This window comes from Bubalus kerabau, chromosome 9 (genome assembly GCF_029407905.1).
Source record: "Bubalus kerabau isolate K-KA32 ecotype Philippines breed swamp buffalo chromosome 9, PCC_UOA_SB_1v2, whole genome shotgun sequence".
NCBI classification, from domain to species: Eukaryota; Metazoa; Chordata; class Mammalia; order Artiodactyla; family Bovidae; genus Bubalus; species Bubalus kerabau.
Window position 1 is genome coordinate 102037322 of NC_073632.1, and position 16850 is coordinate 102054171.

At 42.9% G+C, this 16850-nt stretch overlaps 1 protein-coding gene across 3 annotated transcripts in view; it reads left to right on the plus strand.

Moving 5' to 3' along the window:
• ARID1B (AT-rich interaction domain 1B) overlaps nt 1–16850 on the plus strand; it is a 435546-nt gene that overhangs the window by 378027 nt on the left and 40669 nt on the right. For all 3 annotated transcript variants that reach the window (XM_055536066.1, XM_055536065.1, XM_055536067.1), the window contains one exon: nt 11096–11241. In XM_055536066.1, the coding sequence (XP_055392041.1) occupies nt 11096–11241 (146 nt within the window). The remainder of the gene's footprint in view (nt 1–11095; nt 11242–16850) is intronic.

Sequence of the window (16850 nt, forward strand, 5' to 3'; positions counted from 1 at the left end):
AACATCAGTGGTAACTCATTTTTTCTTTCACAAGGTTCAACGGATCCCATTTTTACCAGACAAGGGAACTGTGCACCAGTTATGGCTTATTAGAGGCTGGTTAGAAGCCACAGGTGCCAGCATCCACAAAGGTCCGGGGTCACCTGTTGCTCCAGGAAAGACAGGTTTGGGGCCCAGTGCTGCCCCCTGTGGCTTTCTTAACACCCTGCACTTCAGTTCAGTTCAGTCCAGTCACTTAATCGTGTCCAACTCTTTGTGACCCCATGGACTGCAGCATGTCAGGCCACCCTGTCCATCACCATCTCCCGGAGCTTACTCAAACTCACGTCCATTGAGTTGGTGATGCCATCCAACCATCTCGTCCTCTGTCGTCCCCTTCTCCTCCCACCTTCAATCTTTGCCAGATCAGGGTCTTTTCAGATGAGTCAGTTCTTCGCATCAGGTGGCAAAAGTGTTGGAATTTCAGCTTCAGCATCGGTCCTTCCAATGAATATTCAGGACTGATTTCCTTTAGAATGGGCTCGTTGGATCTCCTTGCTGTCTAAGGGACTCTCGAGTCTTCTCCAACACCACAGTTGAAAAGCATCAATTCTTCGGTGCTCAGCTTTCTTTATAGTCCAACTCAAACTTGCACTTGAGAGAATCATTGATGTCAAAATCTCTGAATGTAGCGTCTTCAAAAGGGAGGCTTCTAGTCATTTTTTTATGATTGCCAGTAAACATTTCATAATAACAGAACAGTGGGCTGAACAAACCAAAATCAACTTTGAGATGAAGAGAACATTCTTCATTATCAATTACCAAACTTCAGGCAGCCAGAGAATTTTTGCATTTTCTTCAGACCCCAACAAGGAAGTCTCTCACTTCAGAAGCCTGGAGCTCTATTTGTTCTCCTGGCTGCTTTGCGAAACAAGGTGAAGACCAGTCAGCGGCTTTAGGAACAACTGAAACTAGTTACCTACACTGAGACAAAAAGGAAGTACTAAATCTCCAAATTGCACGGCTGGTGGCATTTTCTAGTGAGTGCCAGGAACAGAACTGAACAGATTGGAGCCCTCTGAGAAGTCTGCACAAAGTAGTTAACAAAAAGGGAAACAAACTTTCTGATGTGGGCTTTTAGAAAGTTCAGGATGGCATATGCGGGATCCCTCTACGCTTGGTCGTAACAATTTCACTGAGATGCGGGGTGAAGGAGACAAGTGGAGACAGGCAGGAGGAACACTTCAGGCACAGGCAGGCCCTGTGGGCACCGCCATGTTACACAAGCCCGCGGCAAAGACCTGCATAGGAAAAGTTCCGCTCGGAAGAGTTATCTGCAAACATGCACTCACCAAAGATGGTTCTGGAGAACAGGCTAACCGTCATCACCCCCTCTACTGGAAGGGCCTTCTTCATAGATGTGTCGAATGTTATTACATTCCTCTTTGCCTACCCTTAAAAGAAAAGAACGTAAATGTGTCAATTACCAAAGGGTTTGGGGGGTTATTAATTCACATCTGGGAAATGACTGATGACTGTTGCTCTAACCAGTTTGTTGCTAGCATCATACCCATTTCAGTTCTCTCTAAGGGAACAGGCTGCCTTAGAAAGAGAATCATGTTCACAACAAGGGGAAGACTTTAGAAAACAGATCAAGAAGCCTTGTAAAGGGCATCCCTGCCTAGGGAGGAAGGACGAATGAACGAAGGAACTCACCCTCTGCTTTCCAGACTTGCGTCTCTAGCTGCCTCTTGGCCATTGCCTCGGGCAGCTCAGGGCCACTCAGACCCCACGTGTCGAGGGCCCAGCTCCTGTCCCCTGACATCTTCCCTCAACAGCAGCTGCTCCGCACCTGCCCCTCATGCAGCCAGGAGACGTCCCAGCCACCATTTCTTTCCCCCCAGCGTCTGACTCATCACCAGGTACTGCCAGGTTACGTCTAAGGTAGCGCTCAGCCTCCTGTTGCTCCCCGCTCAGCCCAGCTCCACGCACCGCCTTCTCTTACCTGGACTCTCATGAGAGCCTCACACCTGTTGCCCTGTGTTCACTCCTTCCGCCTCAGGTGTGCCTGCAAAGGACCATGCCTCTGAAATACACATCCTTTCTGCCATTTCTCCCACTTAAAACCCCTAACCTCTGTCAGCTCCTCTGAGGGTACAGGCAAAAGAACTGAAGCCTCGTGTGACCTGGCCCTTCCCTCCTCCTCATCTGTCTTCTCTCCTCTCCTCTCCTCCATCACCTGATTAAGTCCCATTCCATCCCTCAGATCTCACCTGAGGAGAGGCTTGGGCCCCGTATCCCTTCCTCAGGGAATGCGCCCTGAATCCCTCACGTGGGCCTGTCCATGCCTAAGGCTCAGGCCCCGTATCCCTTCCTCGGAACGTGCCCTGTCCTCCTCGGGTGGGCCTATAGATGCCTAAGGCGCTCCTCCTGCCTTCCCTGCCTTTCTCCCTCACCTCTCAGTGAAACTGTTTGCATCCGTGCAGCCATGAAATTAAAAGACGCTTACTCCTTGAAAGAAAAGTTATGACCAACCTAGATAGCATATTGAAAAGTGGAGACATTACTTTGCCAACAAAGGTCCGTCTAGTCAAGGCTATGGTTTTTCCAGTCATCATGTATGGATGTGAGAGTTGGACTGTGAAGAAAGCTGAGCGCTGAATAATTGATGCTTTTGAACTGTGGTGTTGGAGAAAACTCATGAGAGTCCCTTAGACTACAAGGAGATCCAACCAGTCCATTCTGAAGGAGATCAGCCTTGGGATTTCTTTGGAGGGAATGATGCTGAAGCTGAAACTCCAGTACTTTGGCCACGTCATGCAAAGAGTTGACTCATTGGAAAAGACTCTGATGCTGGAAGGGATTGGGGGCAGGAGGAGAAGGGGACGACAGAGGATGAGATGGCTGGATGGCATCACTGACTCGATGGACGTGAGTCTGAGTGAACTCCAGGAGTTGGTGATGGACAGGGAGGCCTGGCGTGCTGTGATTCATGGGGTCGCAAAGAGTCGGACACGACTGATCGACTGAACCGAACTGAACTGAAGCACCCCCAATGTGCACACTTCCCCATGATCCACCCAGTGTGCTTGCTATTGGCCACTCCCGGCTCTGGTGGCCTGACTTCTGTTTGCCTTTGTCCAGGCCCACTGGTGTGCTCTTTCCTCCCTTCCCCTCCCACACCCATCATGAACACATGACTGTAACTGTCAACTACGCAGAGAGCATTTCTGATTAATTTTGTTATTGTGTTAATAGCATGTCTTCCTGAGTGAAAAGGGTGCAGTAGTTTTATTAAGAGTAGCATGTGGCTGTGCATCTTCCCAGGAGCCTACAGTCTTTTAAGTCACTGGCACTCGCCTTTGTTTTTGTCTCAGTGTCAGTGCCGCTTTACCTTCACAGGGTTGATCGCTAGCCAGAGCAACTGGCTTGTTGGGATTATAACATGATATCACCCCTAGAACTGTAGTTGTGTTTTTTATGACAGGTGTATTCATGGATTAGCCACACCAAAAGTGGGCTGAAGCTTAAACACCTTTTGCTTTCCTTCTGATTGTGTTGTTTTGGGGGCAGAGCTAGTGATTTTCACTCTTCAGATATTAGATTTAGAATACAGTAAGTCCACTACATATGAACAAGTTCCATTTCAAGAGGGTGTTCATAAGTCCAGTTGGTTCATAAATCCAACAAAGTAAGTTTGTAAGTCCAAGCTGCATTTTCACTCATGCCTTATGTTGATGACACACACATTCACATCTTTGAAAGTTTGCAACTTGAAGGTTCGTATGCAGAGGACTTACTCTAATCTTGACTCCGTGTGCCCCTCTTGGTATTGCTTTGGAAGAGCTGCTGTGTAACTTAGGTTGCAAGTCTGTTTCACCAGTGATCTGGAGACATACATGCAAAATGTTTCTTTATAAAACAATTGAAATAAGGCATCCTGTGTGATATTGTGTATGCAGTAGGAGCTCTCCAAGGATAAACTGATGAAATTGGGCTTTTCAGAGTTTCATGTTCTCAGTCCTGATAACTTTGGGTTTTAAGTGAGAAAATGCCCTAAATTTCAGTGTTAGTCTCATTTATTTTTTCAGTAAGCAGTCTTTTCTGGCTTTATAACTTAAACTATGTTTCTGGCTTCATAACTTAAACTAAGTCCATGGTGACAGTTCATATAGAGAAAGATACGTGCGTTTGGTGGTCATGCCATTCTCCAGTAAAGCATGCTCTTTTTGAGCATAACTCGGGAATGGTGTCTCCAGTGCTGGAACTCTTCAGAGTGGAGCTTCCCTCCATGTGTCTTTGCCACTGGGGCTTTATAGTGACATCACTCACATGGTGTCTGTTTCCAGCATACTTCTGTCTGCCCCTGGTGGGTTGGTTGCTAAGCCATGTGCGACTCTTGCTACCCCATGGACTACAGCCCACCAGACTCCTTTGTCCATGGGATTCTCCAGGCAAGAATACTGGAGTGGGTTGCCATTTCCTTCTCCAGGGGAATCTTCCTGACCCAGGAATCAAACCCAGGTCTCCTGCATTACAGATTCTTTACCAACTGAGCTACAAAGGAAGCCCTCTGTCTACCCAACACCAGAATCATCTACAGACTTTATTTTACTTTACATTTTATTGTAGTTGACTTTAAAAAGAGAGATTTAGAAATGTGTGGTTACTCTTTATTGATTTCTTAGTTATATTTCACCTGCTAAATTCAGACTGTAGTGGGAAGCTGTGTTCTCCTTTTTGTTTTCACAATGAACCATTGGAAATGGTCACTTGAAAAATCTGTGTTTGCTTCTGGGATTTTTCCCACAGAGCCAGCCCATTATTGGCAGATTTATGTGTCATGTCTGAGAAATCTCCCACGTGAATAAAAGGAGGATCTGTGAAAACCTGCTGGTGTGTGTGTAGACTGAGGAATAGGGAGGAACAGTGCTGGATGGAAGTGCAAACGGGCAGGCTCTGTGTCTGAATTATTCTCGTTGTGATGACCTCCTTCTTGTCATGGAATGACAGATCTTAGACACCTAGGTCTAGTCCCAGCTGAAGACTGATGAAAGTTCCTTTGGTTCATTCTGCAAGTCCTCGCTTCTAAATGACAGCCCCGCCCATCACATCTCGACACTTCCAGTGGGGGGTCATGCCGGACTGTACCCTGGCCCCACCAGCACAGGGCCGTGTAGTAAGTGCCTTGCGGTTTGTGGAGCCACCAACAGTCATTTTCACAGGACGCAGACCAATAACTGCCTCAGCAGCATAACAGCAACAAAAAGTTATTTTCAGGTGTTTATCAGCCCACCCTTCTCAGACGTTACTGCCACAGCTATTGTGGGTAACGAATCTATGGCATCAGGAGAGCATCATTCATGATAAAAACCATCTGAGCCCGTAGACCCACTAGAAACCGCAGCCCAGCAGTTCACACACCCGAAGATCAAGGTTGGGGCCCTTTGCTCTTCCATTTGGGCAGCATTTTATGTTGAAAATGTTTCCCTTGTGTGAGTTTGTATTTTCGGCTGTTTTTGTTTTGTTGTTCTTGTTTCCTTTTGAAAAAAAGGAACTGTCTGGTGACTGCTTTGCGCTCCTGATTCTGTTTGGAGCACTCCAGATGTTGCAGTGTCAGAAAGAGCTGGAAGTCCGTGAGCACTGCCTCCGGTCTTGGAAGTGGTCAGCGGCCCAGCCGCGTTAGCTTTTTGTCGTGAGCCCTGGAAATGCTCTTGTCGGTAGCTCCACAGTAGTTGGAGCACTCAGCCTAATCAGAGAGGCCACCATCTTCTGTTTCCTTCCAAAAAACAAATTGTCTCAGTTTCCAAAATTCAACAGAGACCATTGAAAGCTCTTTTTCAGTATAAAGCCCATTTTGCTTGTTCAAAATTACCAATAGTCTTGGCAGTAGTTTCCAGAGCAGTCATGAATAGGATTTCTTCTGTGATGATGACAGACTGGCTCTCTCCCCCACTTAGACAGGTGGCCAAGTGTGTACTCGTGAGCACGAATGCCCTGCTCTCCTGGGAGGGCTCGTTTTCCTCTCGGCTCCTTCCTGCTTGGATACCACCCAGGAGGCCTGTAGCCCCCAGGATAAGTGCCTTCCTCGAGGTCAGTGTCCAGGGGTTGATCTGTCCACTTCCACCACCTCTCACTGTGTCCACCTCACTGAGGGAGCCTTCCAGGAACCCAGAGAAAAGCACCGCTCTGGTTTGTCCCTTCCTACAACAAAAGAGGGCGGCAGAGAATGAGATGGTTAAATGACATCACCAACTTGATGGACATGAGTTTGAGCAAACTCCAGGAGATAGTGAAGGAAGGACAAGGAAGCCTGGCATCCTACAAGTCCATGGGGTCGCAAAGAGTTGGACACTACTGAGTGACTGAATAACAGCAGCAGCAATACAACAAAAGAGAAGTGTGATAGACGCAAGGAAGGTACACAGCAGGCTGCCTTGTCCCATGGAGAGTCTGCCGTGCTAGGGGCCCTGAGAGAGGATATATAGTATAGTGGTCTGCGAGCAGGCTTGGGGGCATCTCCTTCTGCCACTTACTAGCTCTGTGTCTTCAGGCAAATTGTTTAATCTCTCTGATCCTTATTTTCTTGCTCTGTATGTGACCATAATGCTCCCTTCTTTCCTCCAGGAACTTAAAAAATTACATGTATAAAGTACCTAAAAATCATCTTGCGCATATTTGTCAGTACTTAATAAATTACTAATATTTATCATCATTATCAGTTCCTCCATGTTCATATGGAAGAACTGGGCTGAGAGCTTTCCTCCTGGATCCCAGCGACAGTGGATGGTGTCACTAGTGACAGAGTCAAGAGCCCTGGCTTTTCAGTCTGACTTTTAAAGCCAGAGGCATAGTTTCATCGAGGACCGTTGTAACCAGCAACTGACATCCACTGCACGGACCTTTAAATCTTGAACTTTTTGTTATTTTTAAAACCTGTTAATGTGCACTTTCATCATCTTATGGTGACTGAAGATGCAGACTTGGGGAAGAAATAATAGATTAGAATTGGGCCTTTGAGGTTACTTAATTTAACCATCTACCTGGTGGATTTTATACTCCGATTCTTTTTTTCCACCTCAGTCATAAACAAGTGTGCCTAAGAAACTGTGAGTTTCATACACATGTTAGTTCCACCAAATGTGAAACTGAATTTGGTGGAAGCTTGAAAAGGTATTCATCTATCCAAATGCCCATTCACAATGATAAAAACGTTTTCTGTCAATTCATTCATTTAACAAATACTTTTTAGTAGCTGTAATGTGCTTATTTGTACTTCTCAAGAGGCGTACACTAGAAGAGCCAAGACATGAACCTAAATTATGTTAATATACAAAGGAAAGTGCAGAAGCTATAAAGCTATAAAAGGCACAGAGTCTGGAGAAGGCAGAGCTTCCAGGTCAGGGAATAAGGAGGGCCTTCATAGAGGAGGTGACCCCTCAACCTGGATTTTGAAGGATGGAGAAAGTTGGCTGAAACTTGAAAGCAGTCGCTGACTTGGAAGTAGTCTCCAGAAACCAAGCCTGTTCATAAGTCAAGGATGCTCTTCATGTGGTTTATCAGCTAAGAGAGAATGATCCCAACAGGTGCTACTTGTTTTCTTGTGAAACAGTTACATAAATGTTAAATTGTCATGTTGAATGAAAACACCTGAGAAGAGAACCTAAGATACTAAAGTTAATGCCAATAATCTACATTGTTGATGTTTAAAACCCTGACTGTATAGGGATATGTTCATAGCTTCTGGGCAGTGTGAAAGTGAAGTCGTTCAGCCGTGTCCGATTCTTTGTGACCCTGTGGACTTGTAGCCCACCAGGCTCCTCCATCCATGGGATTCTCCAGGCAAGAATACTGGAGTGGGTTGCCATTTCCTTCTCCAGGGGATCTTCCCGACCCAAGGATCAAACTCAGGTCTCCTGCATTGCAGGCAGACGCTTTAACCTCTGAGCTACCAGGAAGAAGCTATCTGGGCAGTGTATTTATAAGTATTTGATGACTTAGAGATGAATCGGAAACCATCAGGTGGTCTTAGACGTGTTCTAATGACCTGCAGTCTAATCCCTACCACCTTCAGAGGGACTTAGGTGAGCTGAGAATTCAAGGCAGAAATAACACTCCTTCCTCCCAGAGCCACACTCACATTAGCCTTTCAGCTCTCTAGAATATTCTTTCCAAGCCATCATAAGTGTTAGTTTGTGTAGAATTTCTCTGAATAGTTGGTAAAGAAAAAAACCACTCAAACCCTTGATACTTTGAATATTCAGCTAGGTGAAGTTTGAATTTCTACCAAGCAGAAAGTTGAATCCACTGAAAATAGCTGCACTTAAAGAATAGTATTTTTTAATGACCTATGTTAATTTCTGAAGTAATCTCTTAATTTTTTTTTTTTACTGTTATGCATTAAGAACCACAAAATGACAGTTTAATGGAGGTGGAGGGGGTTTTAATCATAATTAATTTGGACAAATAAGCCAGATGTCTGTGCATTTTTCAGTTCAGTTCAGTCCCTCAGTCATGTTTGACTCTGCGACGCCATAGACTGCAGCACACCAGGCCTCCCTGTCCATCACCAACTCCCAGAGCTTGCTCAAACTCATGTCCATCGAGTCGGTGATGCCATCCAACCATCTCATCCTCTCGTCCCCTTCCCCTCCCGCCTTCTTTCCCAGCATCAGGGTCTTTTCCAATGAGTCAGTTCTTTGCATCGGGTAGCCAAAGTGTTGGAGCTTCAGCATCAGTCCTTCTAATGAATACTCAGGACTGATTTCCTTTAGGATGGACTGGTTGGATCTCCTTGCAATCCAAGAGACTTTCAAGAGTCTTCTCCAACACCATAGTTCAGAAGCACCAATTCTTTGGCACTCAGCTTTCTTTATGGTGCAACTCTCACATCCATGCATGACTACTGGAAAAACCATAACTTTGACTGTATGGGCCTTTGTCGGCAAAGTAATGTCTCTGCTTTTTAATATGCTGACTAGGATGGTCATAACTTTTCTTCCAGGGAGCAAGCGACTTTTAATTTCATGGCTGTAGTCACCATCTGCAGTGATTTTGGAGCCCAAGAAAATAAAATCTGTCACTGTTTCCATTGTTTGCCCATCTTTTGCCATGAAGTGATGGGACCAGATGCCATGATCTTCGTTTTTTTGAATGTTGAGTTTTAAGCCAGCTTTTTCACTCTCAGCATTTTTAGCCCTCCTATCAGCTTTACTCCTTAGAGTAAATGTTAGTAGCCAAAACTTTGATAAGTTTTTTTTTTTTTTTAAGTGTACTATTTACATAAGAAAAGCTTGACTACCAACAGTGGAGTCTTTGCAAGATTTTGCAGTATTGCCATTATCTATCTTTCTGTATCGTAATTTTCCTGGGAAAATTAAACCACTGTGCTGTTCAAATCTCTCCCTCTATCTTTCCCTGTCTCATTACCAGCAGTTAGAGGAATGACATTGTGTGACAGTTGTCTCCTTCGGTTCAAAGATTACCCTTTTCCTCTTTGCAGGATTTAAGAGAAGTTTGTCTTTCTCAGAGCATAGGCACAAAACTGCTGCTAAGTCGCTTCAGTCATGTCCGACTCTGTGTGACTCCATAGACGGCAGCCCACCAGGCTCCCCCGTCCCTGGGATTCTCCAGGCAAGAACACTGGAGTGGGTTGCCATTTCCTTCTCCAGTGCATGAAAGTGAAAAGTGAAAGTGAAGTCGCTCAGTCGTGTCCGACTCCTAGCAACCCCATGGACTGCAGCCTACCAGGCTCCTCTGTCCATGGAATTTTCCAGGCAAGAGTACTGGAGTAGGGTGCCATTGCCTTCTCCACACTATCTCCATAGATTTGCTCAAACCCATGTCCATTGAGTGATTGATACCATCCAACCGTCTCATCCTTGGTCACTGCCTCCTCCTCCTGCCTTCAGTCTTTCCCAGCATCAGGGTCTTTTCCAGTGAGTTGGCTCTTTGCCTCAGGTGCACAGAGCTTCAGCTTCAGTCCTTCCAATAAATATTCAGGACTGATTTCCTTTAGGATTGACTGGTTTGATCTTCCTGCAGTCCATGGGACTCTCAAGGGTCTTCTCCAGCACCACAGTTCAATAGCATCAGTTCTTCAGCTCAGCCTTCTTTATGGTCCAACTCGCACATCCGTACATGACTACTGGAAAAACTATAGCTTTGATATATGGACAGACCTTTTTTGGCAAAGTGATGTCTCTGCTTTTTAATACTCTGTCTAGGTTAGTCATAACTTTCCTTGCAAGGAGCAAGGGTCTTTTAATATCAGGGCTGTAGTCACCATCTGCAGTGATTCTGAAGTCCACGAAAATAAAATCTGTCACTGCTTCCACTTTTTCAAACCCATTATAGAACCAGATGCCATGATCTTAGTTTTTCGAATGTTGAGTTTTAAGCCAGCTTTTTGCCTGTCCTCTTTTACCCTCATCAAGAGGCTCTTTAGTTCCTCTTCACATTCTGCATTAGAGTGGTATCATCTGCATATCTGAGGTTGTTGGTATTTCTTCTGGCAATCTTGAAGTTCTACAGAAAGAAGTGGAAGTCTGATGTTTACTGTGTAATTTTAATATAGGGAAATTGATGTGTTTTTAATAGTACCGAATTGCACATGTTAAAGGGAGTTTTGGAGTTTCTTTCTCCAGTATTCATTATATCAGAAAATTTAGGTCAAAGTAAAAAATTTTTAAACATTTTCACACTGCCCATCTGCTTTTTATTTCTTGACTTTTGGTTTTTGATGCAAGAGTATTCAGTCATGTTAATGAAGAGTCAAATCTTTTTAAATGTTAGAAATTAATTTTGCTTGCTTTTGTAATTCCTGTTCTTATTTCAAGTTCCCCCTTTCCTTTTCATATTCCTCTCTATAAATTATAACCTGGAACACCTGACATGATTATTTGTGGAACTTATATTATTTGGAATTTTTACATGGTGCATTAAATAGAGTAGAGTTCAGTCTTTTGCTTCAGGAAATAAATTATCTTAAGGGAAGAAGAAAAATAATGGCCCAACCCCTACCATAATGACTGCCACGGTGAGAAATGACTGCCGGGTAAACTGCGGCTCCTGTGCGTGGTCAGTATACGTATGCATGTGCTTTCTCTTCATGTAGGCAAGGCGGCTTTCCCGGCATGAATCAGAGTGGACTCATGGCTTCCAGCTCGCCCTACAGCCAGCCCATGAACAACAGCTCTGGGCTAATGAACACCCAGGCACCCCCCTACAGCATGACGCCCAATATGGTGAACAGCTCAACAGGTAACCTTGGCAGCTCCCTGCTTCCAAGGGCTGCTCTTCCCCTCCCCTCTCCACCTCTCGTTTGCACCACTGAGAGTGTAGAAGCAACCTGAGCGGTCAGATCATTTGGTGCAAAGGGGGGAAATACTGCTTCTCTTGGTTACTTGCTCCATCTGTTAAGTCTTAGGGACATTACATTTTATGTAAATTATTTTATTCACTCTGTATTTGTGTGATATGTGGACGTATTTCAAGTGTCGTTGTAGATTGCTTGCAAAGTATTTACATACACTAAGCTCTCTTTATCTTTGGACGTTATTGGAAGATCCTATGACAAAGTCTGTAGTCTCTGTTTGTTGGTGGTGGAGATAAGCATTAAAATTCATACCTCAAAGGAAATGATTGAAGGATAGGACAAGGTGGTATTTGAAAGAGGGTTTGGTTTTTTTGCGTTTAGGGAAACTCAACCTTTAAATGTATACATGAAAAAAGTTGTTTTTAAAGTGCTATTTGTAGACTCTCAGTTGAGAAATCATGCATTTTTTAACAATTTGTTTTTAATTTTTCATGATACTTAATTTTTTTCAGAATACTCCATGATCTCAATAATTGCATTCTTAGCGAATCTAATCTGATTAGTGGACTAAGAGTGTTCTGGCAGTTTGTGGAAGTAACAAGAATGTCTAAAACTGTGCACATGTTCCACATTCTTAGACCCCTTAGGTCCTGAACCACCTCCTTAAAATCCACCTAAGTATCCAGGGATGATGAGCACTGCTCTTTAAATGAGAAAACACTGATGTATTTCACCTGACCTGTTAACTTTTTCTGACAGCTACATTTTGGGTAGGATGCCCTCTTGTAGTTAATCTGGAACTTTGCATAGCCAGCTGTGTGTCCTGCAGTGCTTTATGATGTGTTAGGAAAACCTCGTTAATCAGTGGCTGGGCTCCCACTTATTAACCTTTTTTCATTTCCTCTGCCTTCCGCCATCTTTCTAACCTCTCCATCTTTGAAAGGCCGCCCCAGGAGCTGTTGTCGCTTGATCAGGAAGGACAGACAGCTAGAGGCTGGGCTTGCATCCCACTGAGTGTCCAGCATTTGTTGGTTTCTAGGGCCTAATTTAATAGTGTCATTCCTGTTCACTTCTCCTTAAAAGTTTATGGAAGAGGAAAAAATGGAAACTATTGGTGAAAATCAGGCTTTTCAAATAAATAAATAAAATAGCCTTTCCTGATGTTAAGCAGTCATTCATCCTGGCGAGGTAGATGTTTTTACATTTAAGATGAAAGGTGAAAAGCTTGAAGTGTTAGCTAGAAGCTTTCCCTTTCCTTCGCAGCACCGTCCCAGGTAATGGTGTATTTGGGTTATGACATTACGTGTTTTGTCTGGCTTGCTGAAATAAAATTACTTTAGAGCATTGAAACTGCACAATAAATTTTCCCCACTATTAGCAGCACTCATTTTTCCCTTTTTTCCTTTGGACCTAGAGCCACAAAAATAACCAACAACAAATAGATGCCCTGCCTAAGGAGATTTATGTATTCCTGAGTAGTAACCAATTTAATGGAGATTCACAGAGAGGGTTTCTTTTTATTATTATTATTATTCAGATAATTCAGCTATTTGTTATTTCGTACAGAGGAAATGTTCAATGAAAGGCCATTTATCCTCATGGTCTTTTGTATGGGCCAGTAGTAGTATATTTTTTATTGCATTGTGCATTTTGAAATACTGAATTTTTAATAATTTAAGCATTTATTAAATTTTCCTCTACCCATTTATATGATTTGATTTCAGCTTTATTAAGTCAAGTGTTACCTGATAGAAAGTAATCATCCAGCATATCCAAGGAAAATTGATGACTTAGCATTTACTGTGTGTCTGTTGATGGATACAGGTGAATCTGCTTAACTGCCTTACAGTCTCTGAGGGACATGGGAATGACAGAGGAGCCCACAATTACAGTGCAGCTCCTGACAAGAGTTGTGGTCTGAAGGTGTACACTTGATTTGTCTAGATTTGTGCTTGTCTAGACTTGTCCATGGGGTTGCCAGGAGTCAGACACGACTGAGCGACTGAACTGAGAGGTGGGCCAGAAATGGCTTGGATCATCACCACCTCAGTCTTCCTGGTTTGGGCCCATGGAGATAAATTACCAGTAATAATAGCAAAACATTTTCTCCAACCATGGACACTTTTGGATAAAGTACAGATAATACAAATGATGGCCAGTGGTGTTTTAGGAACCTCAGTTAGCAGCTCATGCAACCAGCATTCCAGCATGTTCTTTGCTGAGTCCAGACAGTTGTCCTGTAGACAGTGTGCTAGGCCAAAAAACAAGGTATCCTGTGTACTGTGACAAATTGTTACAAGCGTCAGTGAGCAAGTGATTATTTAAATGGAGTCAATGTGACTGTGAATGTGGCAATTCTCTCCTCCCATCAGATGCAGCGAGAAGTGGGATGGTAAGCAGTGGGGCTTGCTTCCCTCTAAAGAAGTGGTTTTAAAATAGATATTTGGCCTAAAAGATTAGAATTATGTATTACCATGGGAAAAATTGCAAATCGAGTTTAACCTTATTAAATATACCCTTATATAATACTGGTGCTGTTAGTTACATTGTACTTATTCGTGTTTCATTTTATAATATCATTAATCGTATAATTGTCTACATATAAACCATTACCTTAAAGAAGATACCTAAATTCTAGAAAATATATCTACCATCTGTGATTCTAAGCTCACCTCAGCAGAAGTCACTGCACAAAGTCTTAGCACATTTCCATCCGAATAACCTAAGAGAGTAAGTGATCAGCCTTGTGGCACTGTGGCCAGGCACCACCCCCTTGGAGGCAGGTCAGCATAGGGAAGTTTCAGGGGATTATTTCAAAGCTCTGCTGACCCAGCCAGAGAGAAGTGTTTCTCCTGAGCTTTTCTCATACCCTTTGTATGTGTTAACTGTATTCTCTATATATTTGCTACACATAAAAACAGTGAATATCTGCAAGTGTATACACTTAGATAGACCCTTTTGTGTTTTCAAAAACAAGGAGTTAAACATTTTACAGAGTATTTTATTTGCCATGAAAAAGAACTATTTGTGTGTTTCTGGTCCTGTTTTACCATCTTCTGAAAATAAATTTTGTAGCTGTGATGGGAAACTAAGTCAAGGAAGCTGGAAGGGTAGGAATGAATGTTTAAGTTCACTTTTACTCACACCATATGTTTTTTATGTTCTTGTTGAATATATTAAATCCAGGGTGGGAAAGCTGTCTTAGGACCTTGACCCACACTTACTTTAAGAGCTCATTCTTCTCTTAAATTCCGATGGTAAAGCCAGAGGCTAGTACTTGAGATGTATATACAGTACCCACACAGCTCTCTCTATAGTCACAGGTTCTTTACTGCCCCTTTTCATGTCTGAACTTTACATATGGGATTACTGATGTCAGTAGGAGGAACAGTGCTTTGATTTAACACATCCTTATAATACTGGGGGTCTTTCTCTTCTGGAAAAGGAGAAAAAAATAGTGCCCTGGGAGACGTATGGCTGTTTGCAATGATTCACTGAGAATTCTGGTAAGAAGTAAAAAATAAACTTTTTAACAAAAGGAACAGTAAAAGCCACAGTAAGGAAAGACCTTATGATCCATTTGGTAAAATAAAACACAGGAGACTCAGGTTTGATCCCCGGACAAGGGAAGATACCCTGGAGGAGGAAATGGCAACCCAGTCCAGTATTATTGCCTGGAAAATTCCATGGACAGAGGAGTCGTGAAGAGTATATGACATGATTGAGTATATGACACTCACACAAGGCAGGAGTACAAAGTAAAACTGTTCCTTTATATTTTGTACTTAGGTTTCTCTCAAAATAATTTTTAAAAAATACTTAGGTTTGCATACCCTGATGCCCATTTTAAAATATATAATAGAAAATGAAGAAATTTGGGGAATTTCAAACCTCTATATATGCTTATATATTCATCTCAGTGTGATTTTTAAATCACTCTAAATTGTCATTAATTATCATAATTCAATAATTGGCCTAATGCTTTATGTTAAAAATAATTACTTTTGTGTACATTAACACATTTAATGCATGAAGAAGGAACTACTAAGAAATTACTAATTCCTATTTTTCAAAACTCATATTCAGGCATAATTTATTATAAAATACTGACAAACTATTATAACCTTAGAAGGAGCAGGACTTAACAGAAACCCCATGCCCATGACTTGCCACTTTTTTCTGGAATTGTGTGATTATCGTTCCTTTGAGCCCACTCTGGGAATAGCTAGCCAAGGACATGTGGACTTTGGTAAAGAAACCCTGCTTTCCACATTTGCCCTGCTTTTTTTTCTCTTCTCTTCTTCTCAAAAGGGGGTTTCTTCATGTAAAGATGTTCCCAATTTCATATCCTGGTAGACCCAAGAGGTAAAGCTGCAGGAAAGCCATCCGCTACTTTGCACAAGGCTGTCTTCTTGGTGTAATATCTCTCAGCTGCTTTTTTGAGGTTTCACACATTCACAAAAATAACCACGTTTTTAGCTGATCCCAATAGATTTTACTCTGCAGCTGCATCACTTGAAAAAGCTTTTTGTTTCAGTTCTTAAAGTCTAAGTATTGAAAGTAATTTGAAAAAAGAAAGAAAGAAAAACATCCCAATTATGATTTGTGTGTGTGGTGATGACTTCAAGGGCTGACTGGGCTGCAAATGGGCTTTGAAAAACAAGCCAATGTGCCCATGGAAAATACAGGCATTTCAGAGTGCATCATTGAGTGTTCTGATGTAAACTCAAGGGCACGTGGCCGGGTAGGCTTTTTTGGCAGGACCTCTGGTCTCAACCTGCAGTGATGCTAACGATATTAGCAAATTAACACCACCAAGCTTGCCAGCTAATTCGCCAGAGCCCTGCTCACTCTCTCACTGCTGTAATTAAAACTAATTATTTTCTAAAACATAGTAATACATGAATATGTGCAATAATCATTTTGTAGTGGGCAATCTGTGGAGCCTTTTTTTTTTTTTTTAAGCTTTTTTTCTTTTTTTGGCACATTATGCTGCATGTGCATGGCAGTGGTTGAGCCAGCACTTTGATTCGCAGAATGTGAAATGGGTCCTGTTCATAAAACCTCGAGTTTTATTTTCTTTTGAAATGGGAATGTTTCTGGTTTTCACTCATTTATAAGGCTCGTAATTCTCTCCCCTCTCACTTTCTCCTTCCACCTCTCCTCACTCTGCCTCTTCACACAGCTGGGTGGTGTGGCACTCACAGCCCAGTGCCGTGCAGATGGTTTGCACAGTGGGGTTCTATAGAAATTCAGCAGTTATGCCCTGGATAGCTACACTGATTCCCTACTCTAGCCTTGTTCTTCCTTTAAAAAGAAAGCTAAACCCGTATTTTTAAGTTAAAAATGTCTATTAGTATTGCAGGTAAAATCAGTTGACCTTTGGGAACCTTTCATTCTATAGCCTAAATGAACCTGACTGAATTTCTGAGCCGGGAGCTAGAAGATGAGTCTTGCCTGGGATCACAGGGTTGACTTGAGCTGGTGTGGGTGTCTGACCTGGGCTTTTGAACTGCAGCTGAGGACTGATCCGTGTACATCCTGCCCCAGAATG